Source organism: Lynx rufus, unplaced genomic scaffold (assembly GCF_022079265.1).
Source record: "Lynx rufus isolate CCGP_SWC_20201006 ecotype Redwood Valley unplaced genomic scaffold, mLynRuf1.p SCAF_3, whole genome shotgun sequence".
NCBI lineage: Eukaryota > Metazoa > Chordata > Mammalia > Carnivora > Felidae > Lynx > Lynx rufus.
The window spans coordinates 114,939,727-114,954,004 of NW_025814845.1; the positions used below are offsets into that span (position 1 = coordinate 114,939,727).

The 14,278-nt window shown below is 36.0% G+C and overlaps 1 protein-coding gene across 1 annotated transcript in view; it reads right to left on the minus strand.

The window, feature by feature from the left end:
* The window catches only part of SLC7A11 (solute carrier family 7 member 11), a 74,935-nt gene that overhangs the window by 45,232 nt on the left and 15,425 nt on the right, over nt 1-14,278 (minus strand). The window contains exons 4-6 of the mRNA XM_047091400.1: nt 11,877-12,002; nt 8,276-8,375; nt 672-716 (exon numbers count right to left, since the gene is read on the minus strand). Of these exons, the coding sequence (XP_046947356.1) occupies nt 672-716; nt 8,276-8,375; nt 11,877-12,002 (271 nt within the window). The remainder of the gene's footprint in view (nt 1-671; nt 717-8,275; nt 8,376-11,876; nt 12,003-14,278) is intronic.

Below are 14,278 nucleotides of genomic sequence, written 5' to 3' on the forward strand. Positions count from 1 at the left end.
GGTTATGCTGTTTTGCTGTATAAAGTCAAGCGTTTGTATGCAAATCACAAAATTCATTTGTCTAAGTCCTGAATTAAAAATAATTCATCTTAGGAATATTATATAAATCATCATCAAATTACTTAATCACCAAAAGTATTACCTAGGAACAAAAAGTAAAAGCAATCATCTAGCTACTAAAATTTGTAAGTTCTTATAATATTCTACAGTCACTTCTAGGCTTTCATAACTAATTGTTCATTAACTACATTATTCTCTTTAATAGAATAGTTATGAAAAAACATGAATTATTAGAAATAATCCATTTTTGGAGCTCATGTCTTACAGAACATTTGTGGGCAGCTGACTTATCATATGCTAACATATGTAACATATGTAGACTTTTATGAAATTGGTTATCTAAAACATAACTATATGATAACTTTATATTTTCAGGTTATCAGATAATTTAGTGTTGAATGTAGAATATACAATAAAGTTGTTTACATAGAATCTGTAACAAAGTCAAATAAAATTTTATCTCCCTGAGAAAATGATGATGATAATGATAATGACGATAATGATAAAGTTAATTAGCCCACACTAAGGATCTTCTTTAGGTCTACTTTTTCAACTCTATAATCTTACATTTTATTCCTCATAAATATTTCAGAATAAATATGGCCACTTACTTCTCAGGATTTTCTACTTCTTCTGTAACAAAGTTGAGATAAAACCTAAAAAGATATAAATGAATTATAAATTATCAATATATTTTATGACTATAAACCAAAGTTTCAAGTTTTAAATATCTAGAATCAAACTCAGAATTATAAAAAATTATAAACAAATAATTATTGTGAGATGAAAATCTCCAGTACTCAAAAGCCCAACAAATCATTTTTCTATTAAGCCATATTTCTTATTTTTCTTATTTTTCTTATTTTTTTAATTTTTTGTTTTTTAAATGTTTATTTATTTTGAGAGAGAGAGAGCACATGGGGGAGGGACAGAGGGAGAAAGGGAAAGAGAATCCCAAACAGGCTCCACACTAAGCATGGAGTCTGACATAGGACTCAATCTCACGATCGTGAGATCATGACCTGAGTCAAAATCAAGAAGAATCAGGTGCTTAACCAACTGGGCCACCCAGGCTTCCCCAGTTATTTTATATTTTTTAATATTTTTACAGAGGTCTAACATATGAATATTTAAGTGCACAAATCTTAATCTATAATTTGGTGAATTTTTACATATTTATATACCCATGGAACCAACAAAAAGATCAAGAGATAAAACATTCCTAGAACCCTAGAAGGTTTCCTTATCACCTTTTCTAGTCAATAGCATCTCTTTCATTCTCTTGTAAAGGCAACCATTATTCTGACTTTTGCTAAGTCAGAATAATGACCGTTGCTAAGTTTTGTTTGTTTCATCACACTAGACTAATATTTGCCTGTATAACTATTATACAATATTTATTATTTTGTGTCTGGATTTTTTTTCTGAGCCTTATTTTCATGATCCTCACCCATGCTATTGTATGTAACAATAATTCATTATTTTTATTGATGTTTTCTATTGTACTGTTACACTATACATTCTACTGTTGATGGTTTTAGATTACTTCCAATATATAGCTATTATGAATAGATACCATAAATATGCCTATGCATGTTCTTTTGGGGACCAGGCAATCATTTCTGTTCGGCCAATACTCAGAATATAATCACTGAGTCAACAAGTGGATTATGTTTACAGTCTAACTATTTTTTTCCATTTTTGCATTCCCAGCAATATAGGAGATTATCACATGTCAGCCACTAGGGAAAACAAAGTGGGAAATCCACACTAATTCTCCTCAAAGAGCTGATAGTATATACAGTGGAGCATAGACTCGTGCAATGTAGCATAGGAGCCAGTGCTGGAGTGTGCACAGGGTACCATGGGAGCCAGAGGCAAGGTCTAACCCAGACTGGCAAGTCAGGGAAGATTTTCTAGAGAAGCCATCACCCAAGTTGAGTCCTCAAAAATGCTTAACGTCTAGCCCTAGTGAAGTGGTGTAAGAACGTTCCAGACTGAGTATAGCACACAAGCACAGGGGTGGAAGCCACAGTTTAGTATTTTGCAGCTCAAAGTGTGCCAGGGGTAGTGAGAACAGACTTTAAGTACCAGATGGCCTTAGGCTTCAGGAATCCAGATTTTAGTAGTGGTGGCAGGTCAATCAAAGCTTATAGGACAATAGAAGTGTGACAATAGCATTTCTCAGTTTTAGAGTTCATGGCTTCATACTTGCACACAAGGGCAAGTAGGAACCGACAACGGGATCAAAGATAATAGATTCTTAATCTTCACTTCTTCCTTTCAATTTGCTGTTTTCTGGTATGTGCCTATCCAGATACCTCAAGTCACAAGACTATGAAGTTGCATTTTTAGACATACAGTCATTACACTATAAGTGGATAACTAAACAGCAGAACATTTCGGACACTTTTCCCAAGTCCTGAACGCTTTTCTGGGTCCCTTGCATGACAAAAAGTATTCTAGGCACAAAATAGTTCACTTTCAAGTTTGATAGGATTACAAATATCCCCCTAAAGTTATGGCCCTAGAGAAAGAAATTCAGATTCCTTTCCTTGACTTTGTGACTCTACTCACCCCACCCAGAAATGTCTACCACCTTGCAACCTTGACTTCTTTTTCCAATCTAAAGGGATTGCTGGATACTCTTTTAAGCCCTTATAGTTCTTTTTCAAGGCTCTAAGATGTATGACCGAGGCAGACTCCATCCTCAAACAAGCATATATAGATAATTTAATTGCGAAGATGGGAAAGCTAAGAGATCATAACGGGAGAGCTAAACATATGAAGACAAAGACATTTCTCTTCTTCATTTCATACATTTAGGGCATTTCCACAAAATAAAAAAAGTCATATTTTCAAAACACTTTTCTCTTCTCTTATTCCATGGAAGATAAAATAGCTATTAAATATAGGTACACAGAAGCTTGGGTCTATAAGTATGAATTTTCTATAACCTAAAACCAAACGGCTAGAATATTAGCCCAACAGACTTTAATATCAAGTATGTCATAGCTTAAAACAAGAATGAGAAAACCTGTCTTATCCCATCTTTATAAAAACCCATCTAAATTCACAAGTAGAAAGTTGATGTTCATGGTTGTTAAACACTAGACAATAAGCTCCAAATGGAGTCACTTATGCTAAGCTCCACAACACCAAGCCAAGGCAATTATAGTTTCAACTCTCCCAATAACGGAACTTTAAACCAGCCACTCAGGAATCACTTGATTAGTACTAGTTAGGTAATCTGCCTGATAGATCTCTGTCATCGTTTAAATGAAAGTAACCTTGCAAAAACCAACTGCTTTTTTGCCTACACTAACTTCTTTGTTCCTGCTCCCTTCTGCCTGTAAAAGTCTTTCATTTTGTACAGTTCCTCTGAGCTCCATTCTATCTGCTAGATTAAATGCTGCCTGATTCAAATTGATTTTTGCTCAAATAAAGTCTTAAAAATTTTAATACGCTTCAGTTTATCTTTTAACAAAGTGAAGACATCTAATATTTTAAGGACTGTGTCTTAAGTAGAAACATTTGAATAGCTGACAGAACAGTAGCAATAAAGGTGATCTAAAAAGTTAGCAGCCAAGGATATTTTTTAATGACTGGAGAGTAAGTTTCTAAAAATAGAGGCTGTAGTTATACCAGGAAGGCAAGTAACAATCAATACTTATATCTGGAATATGCACTCTGAGGGATTTCATGTGTTTGTTATAAGGCCAAAGCAATGGGAAATACAGGAAGAACATGCAGGGGAAAAAAAAGAAAAAAAATCCCCCCAAAATGAAACAAACCACACACACACACACACACACACACACACACACACACAGAGAGAATGAGAGAGAGAGTGAGTTTCCAGGCTTCTCACGTCAAAAATATCCAGTTACTTCTTAATAGTTGTTTTAGAAACTGGTGTTTTCCAACAATGTTTACAGCAAGAAAGGAAATATTTGTGGGGGGCGGGGGGGAGGCCACAATTTCAAATATTTGCCATAGCTCCAGAGAATAGAGAAAAGGAAAAGGCTGGGTGGGGGTGCAAAGGAGAAAGCTTCCTATTTTGGTCCAAACATTCACATCCTATGGGAAATACACCTTTATGCTCTCCTAGTTTCCAGCAATGAGTCCATAGCATTCTCCTTGCTGTACATCTCCTCAAGGCCTCTAGAGAATGTTCACAAGATCTATTGTTTCAGCTCTTCCATAATTGTGTATAAAAAGCACCACAAAGCTGTGAATGCATCCCAGTACCCAACTATGTGAATTATTTTAAAAAGAAGCTTATTCTTTAGATTAGATTTGACACAATGGTACGAAATAATCCCAGCAGGTGCTTTCGAAAGACTAAATCCACTAGAGGATAGGATTTAAAAGGGAGAAGAAAGACACCAGAAAACTTTCTATTACACAGTTTAAAAAAAAATCCCACCAAGCAATATTTAGCTTTGGATCAGGATATGGGACTGAAATTGGTTGAGTTCCCTTGGGCCACAGGGAACACTGGCAGACCTATCTCTCTGAATGCAGACATTGGCGATGATATTAAAGTTGCTCTGACCCAACTCTGTGACCTGGCTGGGTTAATGATTTCTTTCCCCCTAATCATGTTTCTGTGAAGGAGTTTTCATCATTCTAAAAAGGTTCTGCACTCCTCATGGCCAAAAGCCTACTTTATTCAGACCCAAGGTTTGGCAGGATCTTTTTCCCATTCACCATGGAGGAGTTGAATTGCTAACAGAGCAAGGCCTCCTGGACAACAAAGGTCTTGCTGCTTTTACACCCTAGGTGGTTGAGTTCTGATGACAGTGGCTGCTTCTGTCTGACTTATTTGCAATGCCCCCCACACTTTTTGTTTGCATCAAACGTTGTCACAGCAGCAGCACAGAGAGCAGAGGCTCATTTACAGTGCCTCATTTATAATTCCGCCACCTAGTCTTGTAATTATACCATGAAAGACAGACAGAGGTCAGAGAGGCAGGATCACATTTGGGAAGGGAATAAATACCCCTCTCTGTGAACTCTTTTAGTCTCCATCTTGTTCCATTTACAGCCAGATATTAACTTTTCCTCTGGAACTCCAAACCGACAGACTGTTTCTTCTAAACACAGCTTCCTTTTTCTAAGACTGATGGCCATAGATTAACAACCAGATTATTTCTGCCTATCCACAAAGCAGCATTCAGGTAGCATAAAAACCTTGTTATAGAAATACAGTTACTTATCTGTCTCTCCACAAACCACTTGTATCAGATAACATTCCATTTAAAATCCTGGCCTTAATTTCTAGTACTAGAATTGATCCCTTAAGAATATGAGAAAATCAACAGTTTTCTGTTCTTTAAAATAGGGAGTGGATATGAGGATTATATGCGTAAAAGTATAAACAAAAGTTCACGTAAACCCCACTTTCCCTGTAAACAGAAATTGAAATAAACTTCTAGGCCCAAGACAGGGCCACTCAGTCCCCAAACACCAACTCTGGGATCTATCTTTATTTCCTTGTTCCTTATTCATTTTCTATCTTTCTCTTTCTTGTTCCTTATTCTTTGAAACAATTCTAAGAATTCTAATTAATTCTAATTTAAGCCCATCCTATAAAAGTTCCCTGTCTTCCATCCCATTTTGCACTTCTCTGGACTCTTGAAAGTGGAGACTGCCCACTTCATGAATTGCTAAAGAAAGTTGATCCGTATCACCTAAATTGCTTTCTTAAATCCTTTTAACGAGAGGCACATGTTGGGTTCAGCATCACTCAAACAAAATATTCAGATAATAAGATAATTCAAAATGAAAAGAGTGAGAGAAATGGAGAAATCGATCAGCTCTCAAAAGCCTACGGAAGTGGAGAAGCTTTGCTCTACATGAAGCAGGTGACCTGAATATTTGGTGCTGGTAGTGGGAGAGTGAGTTGGGTAGAAGAGTATTTTAAGATTCCGTGGGAACAGATGCATGGTAGTCACAGGCAAAAGAAACTTCATTCAATAGAATTAATCAAATCTCCCTTGTGACTATCTCCACATTCCACATTCCTGAGTGAATATTGCTGGGCTCCCAACACTTGGCTCTAGCTGAAAGCTTCTATCACTTCCCCACTTCACTCTGGTCTCCGGGTGCCCTTCCCAGTAGCTTGGCTGCTGCCCCAGGGCACCAGAGCTTTGATCCAAGCTGAATGGCCATAGAATAGTTGATTCTGCTACGAACCCTATGATCACAACTCTGTTCTCTCTGCCCAGCATCACATTGTGCTTTGGACAAAAATAAAAAGATTTCAAACATGCTGTGTGATTCAAGATTAACACACACAATGGCTATAAGAATATTTCTTGAATATACAAATATTTTACACTATACTACTTAGAGCTACAATCTTTGAATGTCTTTCAAAAGCTAGGTTAAAGTTTTTTTTAAGTTCCTGTACCCTCCTGATTTTCCTCTAATGCTATATTTTCATAATTCATTGAGATTTATATGGTAAACATTCCATTTATTTTGAAATACATCTTTATATTCCATGCACTAGCTGGAAGGTACGAATCTAAACAGTAAAGGAATGAAAGTACATTTTATTTGCATTTGTAATGCAGTTACATAATTTTTGAGCTAGTGTGGTTTCCTGATACTATTTTTATGTTTACAGAACACTCTCATAGCTAAAATTGTACAACTAGTAGCTCCAAAAATAATAATGAGATTTTGCCACTAATTATGCCAAAACTGTGAAATGTAATTTTACTGCAAAGATTTTGATGCTTAAGCAATACTTTGCTACCTGGTGGGCTTTCTCGTAATAGTCACTTCAACTGAATCTTACATCGATAAAATTTAATTAGAGAAAAATCCCATTCTTATCCATGAGTATTGTTATTCAAGTTATTGAATAAAGTAAGGCATAAATTAGAAACAAAGTTCTAATGCTTCAACCAGAATGGTTATCACAGTTGGAAAGCACAAAGGCAATGTACCCATGGCAGAGTGATTTTAATCATTTTTGCTGCATACTTTATTTTTCAAATGTGGAGGAAATTTTAAGGAATTTGTAAGAACCAGTAAAACGTAGATTATCTACTATGCCTGATTTCATTATCTTAGTTTTCCTACCCTGCCTTTAGAGTACCATTTTACCTCCTGGGTACATCTTACTTATTTCTATATCTGAATTATTTCATTCTCATGGGAAAGCAGAGAAAAATCAATTAATCACTATTCACAAACAACCTTGGAGCTTCAGCTGAAAGGCCTTTTGACAAGCAAAGAACTCATCTCTAATTTCCCGTGGCACTGTTATGTCCTCACTGATACAGACTTCTAAGTGATTTGTATTGGTTCTTAATGTCAGCAAGCCCTCTTGCTCATAGACCCCAGCAGTTAAAACCGGAAATAGATAAGACCATTTAACTCATGCTCTAACTAAAACCCATTGTGCTTATTTCTTATCGCACTTTCTTGAGGCATTGACAAAGACATTTTGCAATGACCAGAACATTCTAACCACCAGACCAGAAAAGCCCTGATAGCAACGGAATGCCTAGAAGACCACACCCCACACATCCCCGTCCCTACCCATGATCATGGACTGAAAACATACCCACTGTCCGCTCTTTTGCACAGATGCTCCAACCTCTCCCTATAAAATTCTAGGTGTCCTTCTTACCGGTGGAGAGGTGGATTGTTAACACTTGAGCTTGTCACCTCCCCCCACTGCCAGCACCCAAAACAAATTTCTCTCTTCCTCTTTTCCAAACCCTCATTGCATTTGGCTTCTCTTGTGACACGTTTATCCAAGTTTGTTCGGCAACAGTGTTGGCAAGCTCAGCACAGAAGGTGTACTTTCAATTTGTCCAGCCCCCTCAGGAGTCACCAGGATGGAGTAGTTGGTCTTGGCAACATGCACCAGGGCTCACCCATTTGTTTCCTGACTTAATGGCTGTGATAGATCTTTCAGTAACATTAAGGCCCACATTTGTTTGTTTTTTTACAACACCAGGCTAAATCTAATAGTCACCTTGACTGAAAAACTCAGTTATGTTTTCGTTGTCATATGCACGGTAATTGCCCTGGTGGAGGAAGCCACACCATCTTTCTCACTTTAAGAAAAAGTAGGTTGTGCTGGATTGTGGTTATTCACACTGTCTAGCACCTTGCTTGGCACTTAGCCAAACTACTTGAAGGAATCAATGAACCATACAAACCACCAGATCTAGAGATGTCAACTTACCAGCCAGCGTATGCATACATCCCATAATAAAAAGCCAGTGGCAACCCCATGATACTTGCATCTCTTCCTGAAAAGGCATCTTGAAAGTGTTGTGTTTGCCCTGCAATGAGAATAGAAAGATTTTAGGACTTTTCAAAGAATAAGCCATAAACATGGGGAAGGAAATGGGAGGGTTGGGGATGAACTATGCTGTTCCAGGTCCAGATTTCTCACTCCCTGCTCATTGCCAGATTTATCTATTAATACTTTATCCATTCTAGAGAAGGAGGCCCAAAAAGTATATGGATCACCACTAACACTAACTACTTCACATTTCTTTTCTAATAAAATTATAGCAAAGAGGAAAATAGCATTTAAAAACCATTTCCTTGTTTGAGTGTGCCTCTGCTCTTTTAGAGTTTGAGCATGAAAGAAGACTAAAGAATTCTCTGTAAGCTATAGTTCATAGGAGTATAGTAGAATTCTTTTAAATGAAGATAATGTAAAGCTTGTGTTGGGAAGCTAGAATTTCCTCTACCCTTCCATATCCTTCTAGCTGGACTAACACTTAAAATGACATGAGGCAGATTAACAGGAGAAAATCAAATTTAGTAAACGTACGTATGGGGAACCTCCACAGACATGGAGATTCCAAAGACAGTGAGACAATATGACACTTAAATGAGCTAAGAAGAGGGGTAGCATTCTGAGGATACAAAGGGGGGAAAGACATTTGCAGGAAGGTAAAAGGAGATGTTTGGAAAACACAAGTTGCCCTGTTATGCACATGAGTCTCTTAAGTAAAAAAGAATCTCTGTTAATAGCTCTCTTCCTGGTATAAGCAGGTAGCTGAGGGGGATGGGGTAAAGAGTGTTTCCTGAATCTACTGGGTTTGGATTGTTCTTAACTCAAAATAATGTTCATGCCAAAGTGTCTCATCTTGCTGGCAGACTGCTCTGTCTTCTATACTTGGAAAGAAATATCGACAGGTCTACTCTCAATGAGGAGGTAGCAACAAAACCCAAGAACCACCTTCTCATATCATTTAACTTTCTTTCTTCTTTCTGTTTTCAACCTGTAATCTATTAGGCATCCACCATTGTTGGTAAACCCTGTGGGCCCAATCTGGCCTTTCAAAGCTTCCGTGTTAAATAAAATTTTATTGGAGCACAGCTAGGCCTACTTGTTTGTGTATTAGGATTGATATTACCAGTCTATGGCTGATTTCACCCTGCAACAACAGAATTGGGTAGTCGTGACACAGACTGTATAGCATGTAAAGTTGAAAATATTTACTGTCTGGCCTTTATGGAGAAAATCCACTAATACTACGTCTTAGAGAATTACGTAGTTTCCTTTTACAAACACTGAAAAGGAATTATACTAAATTTTAAAATGGATAGATTTTAACAAATCATGCATCAACATGTGGACTGAATGCTTTAATTCTTAACATTTTTCCCTACTTCATGAATGATACTGGGCCTTTTTCATGTGTATCTTTGGATAACTACCAAGAAAAACCCTACCAAAATTCAGATTTATTCAGCCAATATTCAAAGTTAAATACAAAAAAAGTCTCTTTCCCAAAGAAAATAGCAAATGAGATCACCCAAAGGGGAAATGTGACTTTGTTTCAAAATTGGTCTTCACTTAAGTAAATAAAAGGAGGATGGAAGTTGGATGATGTATGTGATTACGACCCTCTCTTCACTCAAATCTCAATTCTTACCTCGGTTGCCCAGACAACAATATATATTAATATAATAAGTATGAGTTTTGAGACTAAAAATGGAGAAAGTTGAATTGTGTGCTAAATAATTTTTCCCTCAAAGTGTCCAGTTCCAAAATATAGTTCATTTAAAAAAAAAATGACACAGTGAATTTAGAAATGCCTCATAGAAGGGAAATACAAATACTGGGGCTCAGATAAAAATATCTATTGAATATTCTTTTATCATGACCTATTGTCTCTTTGGCCAAAAGAGATAATATTCTAAGAGTACAGTACTGAATAATCAAGAAAAGAAACTAAACTTTGTTAAAGACCAGGTCCTAAAGCATAAATCCTAAAAAATGTCATTTTTAAAATATTACAAAAGACAGGCTTTTCTAAACTTCAGGAATATTCTGGCTGCATAAGAGAGGTCTCAGGAATATGAAAATCATAATATTCAAAGGAAAGTTTACCAAATCCTCATAAATAAATATAGACCACACAAATATTTTCAAGATCTTATTAGAGTGGAAATAAGTGCATAATCTGTATCGATAAAGCTTTTCTCTTCCTGGAGTTTCAAATTAATCTGAAAAATATGTGATTAAGTTAGAAAGAAAATCAACATTTTGTAGTAATAGAGTAAATACACCTGCTAAAAATGATCTCCAAAATATTAAAATTTACTTTAAATGTAGTAATATTCTTATGGTATTTCTCTACTAGGTGAACTAGAAGAGGAAGCCTGTTCACATTAAGCACTGATAGCATACGTATTAATTAAAAGATCATACTATTTCAAGTGTCAAAAACGATCCAAAAAATACACTCTGATCTCTGCTCTTAAGGAATTTGCAATAAAATAACCTTTGGAAAACCTCACTTCATACATATATCAATAGGTGGAAAAAAAATGACTATAGTCTTATATTACACCAAAAAGAAAAAAAAGATCTTAGTTTTAAAGGATAGTACATCATCTTTTGGAACCTAAACTAGAACTAAAGTAGGGTCAACAACTCAGAGTCTCTGCACTTTCCACAAATGGAAGAAACCCCTTACAGAAGACTAACAAGTTAGCCCAGAAAAAGAAAGCAGCAATAAAACAGATTATTTTCTCTGCATTTCTAATTGATCAGATAAAATGAGGAGGCTAGCTCTATGGGGACCAATGTGAATTGGAAGAGCGAGCTCATGTCTTCTCTTTCTTTAGTGTAAGCCATGGCATTAAAATCTTTATCGTATCTCCTCTGAGTTGGCTGAAGTTGATGGATTTGATGCAAACATTGAGCCAGGACAGTTCCAAGATCTTCTATTCATAAATGGACAATTAGCAGCTCCTAATTATTGTTAATGTAACAATAAAAATTAAGTTTTACAACTTTTTTTGTCAGATAATATTTGGTTTTTAGGAATGCTAGTCCCATATCTGACTCCCTTTCTGTCAAGACTCTATTCTCAAGATAAAAGCAGTAATAGCCATAGAGTAAGAGAATTATTGGTCATCTTTCATCATTTTCCAGATATCCTTTCTTCTCTAGTCTTTATTACTATCATTGAACTATTTTAAAGTAAAACTAAGAGGATATAGGTATCTGTAGTTAAAACTAATTGCAATTTTTTTTCCACTTTGAGTTTCACTCCAAAGAGTTTATAGATGGAGAGAATTCATTAATGCCTTATTTTGTTGCTTGGCCCAGTCTTAATCTTCTTGTTGCCATTCAGCTGTAAATACCAACACACCCCAACGCAACCGTCTTTCAAATCAATTAGATGACAGTATAGAGTCTAAGTTCCACAAGCAGAGACTAATTAAGGGATTCTGCTAGTACAAGCAAAAGTTAGGGCTAGAAGAGATCAAAAGCAGATACGTATTTTAAAAAGCATTTACTTTCCAGTCCATACCTTTAATTAGCTGCATAACTCCAGGGACTATAATTATCAGAATTGCTGTGAGCTTGCAAAAGGTTAGGAAAATCTGGATCCGGGCACTCCAGCTGACACTCATGCTGTTTAGGACCATCACTACAGCTGCAAACAAATAAATGAAAGTTACAAAAGGTGAATTCTCATTGGCATGAAGACATGAAGACCTCGCTATTCAAAGTGCCATCCATTAATCAGCAAAGTTGGCATTACCTAGAGGCATTTTGGAAATGTGAAATCTCGGGCACTGCCCCTGACCTAATAGATACCTTTCAACAAGATCTCTAGGTGGTTTTTATGCACATTGAAGTTTGAGATGCTCGAATAAAACCAATGGACAGTAAAAATTTATCTCATTTTTTGTATATGTCAATAAGATTGGGCATATATTATAGTTTCCTAAAAATCAGATAAAAGTATCTTCTAACAAAACCCTGAAGTCATCACAATATTCAATCAAATTGCTGAATATGACTTTCTAGCTTGGTAGGTCAGACAACTATTTCCTTCTGTGATGATGTTACCCATATGCACCTGCCAGTATGGACCCACTCAAGAAGGGGTGAGATGTCAAGAAGTTGGCTACAACTCTATTCTTCACTCTCAAAACTAGCCCTATCTAGCACTCTTTGGTTTTCCTCTCCAGTTTCCAATCAGCACATGAACGACTGACTTTCAACCTTCCTTAAAAATATAGGCTTCCAAAATGTGTTTGGGGACTTGGAAAAAAAAGTTGTAAGTTAATGAGTCCAAAAGAGTTCCCAGTCTAGGACACACCTTGGGTGTGAAGCCAGCAGAATTTCCCTTTCTTACTGATGCTGTCTAGTTTCCTGAGTAGCACTCAACTATCCACTTTTCCCATGTGGTAGACCATGAGAATCTGGAGACTAGAACAAGTATATTTGATCTCTGTATTGCTTGTGTTCAACTCTATACTTGACCCGGAAAGATAATCAACACAGTTTTACTGAATAAATGATTGAGTTGGATCCTTAGTTAAAAAAGAAAAAAGAAAAAAAAACTACCTTCAGGCAAGAATGCATGAAATGAATGACGATACTCTGACTCTGCCTCCTATCCTCTGCTGGAGTAACTTCTAGAGGTTCTTCTAGACCATGGAATTCAACTTTATGCTCTTTCTGATAGTTAATATTCAGTGTTTACCACCCCTCCAAAGCTGTTTCATACCTGATATTTGCAGTTATTATCTTTAAGCTTTATTTTTAAAAAGGTGTATCCCTCCTAAGCAAATAACACAAATGTATGAATATACTTCTCAGGGGATAAAACAAAACACAGGATTTTTATAATTCAAGTTGCAATAGGAAGTATTCATATTCTACAGTAATCGGATATCTCCATAGTTTCCACTGCTTCATATAATCACTAGCTCATTTCAGAATTTTAGAATCAGTGAAATGTTATCGACATACAACATATACAGTAATGGCAAAAATTTAAAAATAACCTAGACCCCTAAAGGAAGACTAAAGTACACTTTTTTTAATGATTTGTTATGTAACCATTTAAAATCATGATGCAGTTAAATATGTATTGCACGAAAGGATATTCATGATATATTTCTGACCAATACAGCAAGTTACAGAGAGAAGGATGGATGGATGGATGGATGGATGGATGGATGGATGAATGGAGACACAAAGGCAGAGAGATATAAAGGGGGGGGGGATCTGAAACAGTGTTTACCAAAACATTAACAGAAGGTATTTATAGATGATGGAATAGCCAGTAATTTTCAATTTGTATTTCTTTTTCTACATTTAATAATTTTTATAATGGACCTGCAGCTTTTTAAAGTGAAAATCAATAAAGCAATTTTCATTTTTGAAAAATCTCAAAGATGGGAAAATAAGGGATCAGGAGATCCCACACAAAGTTAAACAGGAGACTACTAATGAAGAAATGTCTCAAAGGAGTAATGATAAGAATGATCAGGAAGGCTGGAACCCCATATAGGATCCATGCGAGGCTAAGGGAAATATTTTACCTATGTTTGAAGCTAAAAACATGAAGAAAAGCAGGTCCATTGTTAATGGCAGAGTGCATTACTTTGTCAGAGGAAGGATAAAAAAATAAAATTATTTTTCTTTCTCCAACATAAAGCACTTATATGTTGGAAATAATTTAATGCAGCTCTGTTCCCCATTTCATCATCCACTTATCCCTTTCTTTTTTTCTATACAAATGACTGTGATAAATGAGTCATCATATGAAGAGCATTATTTAGTTAAAGGGACAACACTGACCTAAAAAAAAACTGGACTTATGTTCCTACCACCAACAAAAGAGCACTGCTTTCTTTTAAATAGAGCTCCTAAAACCTGAAACACTATTTCTGAAAGTACTCCACAATAGAAAAG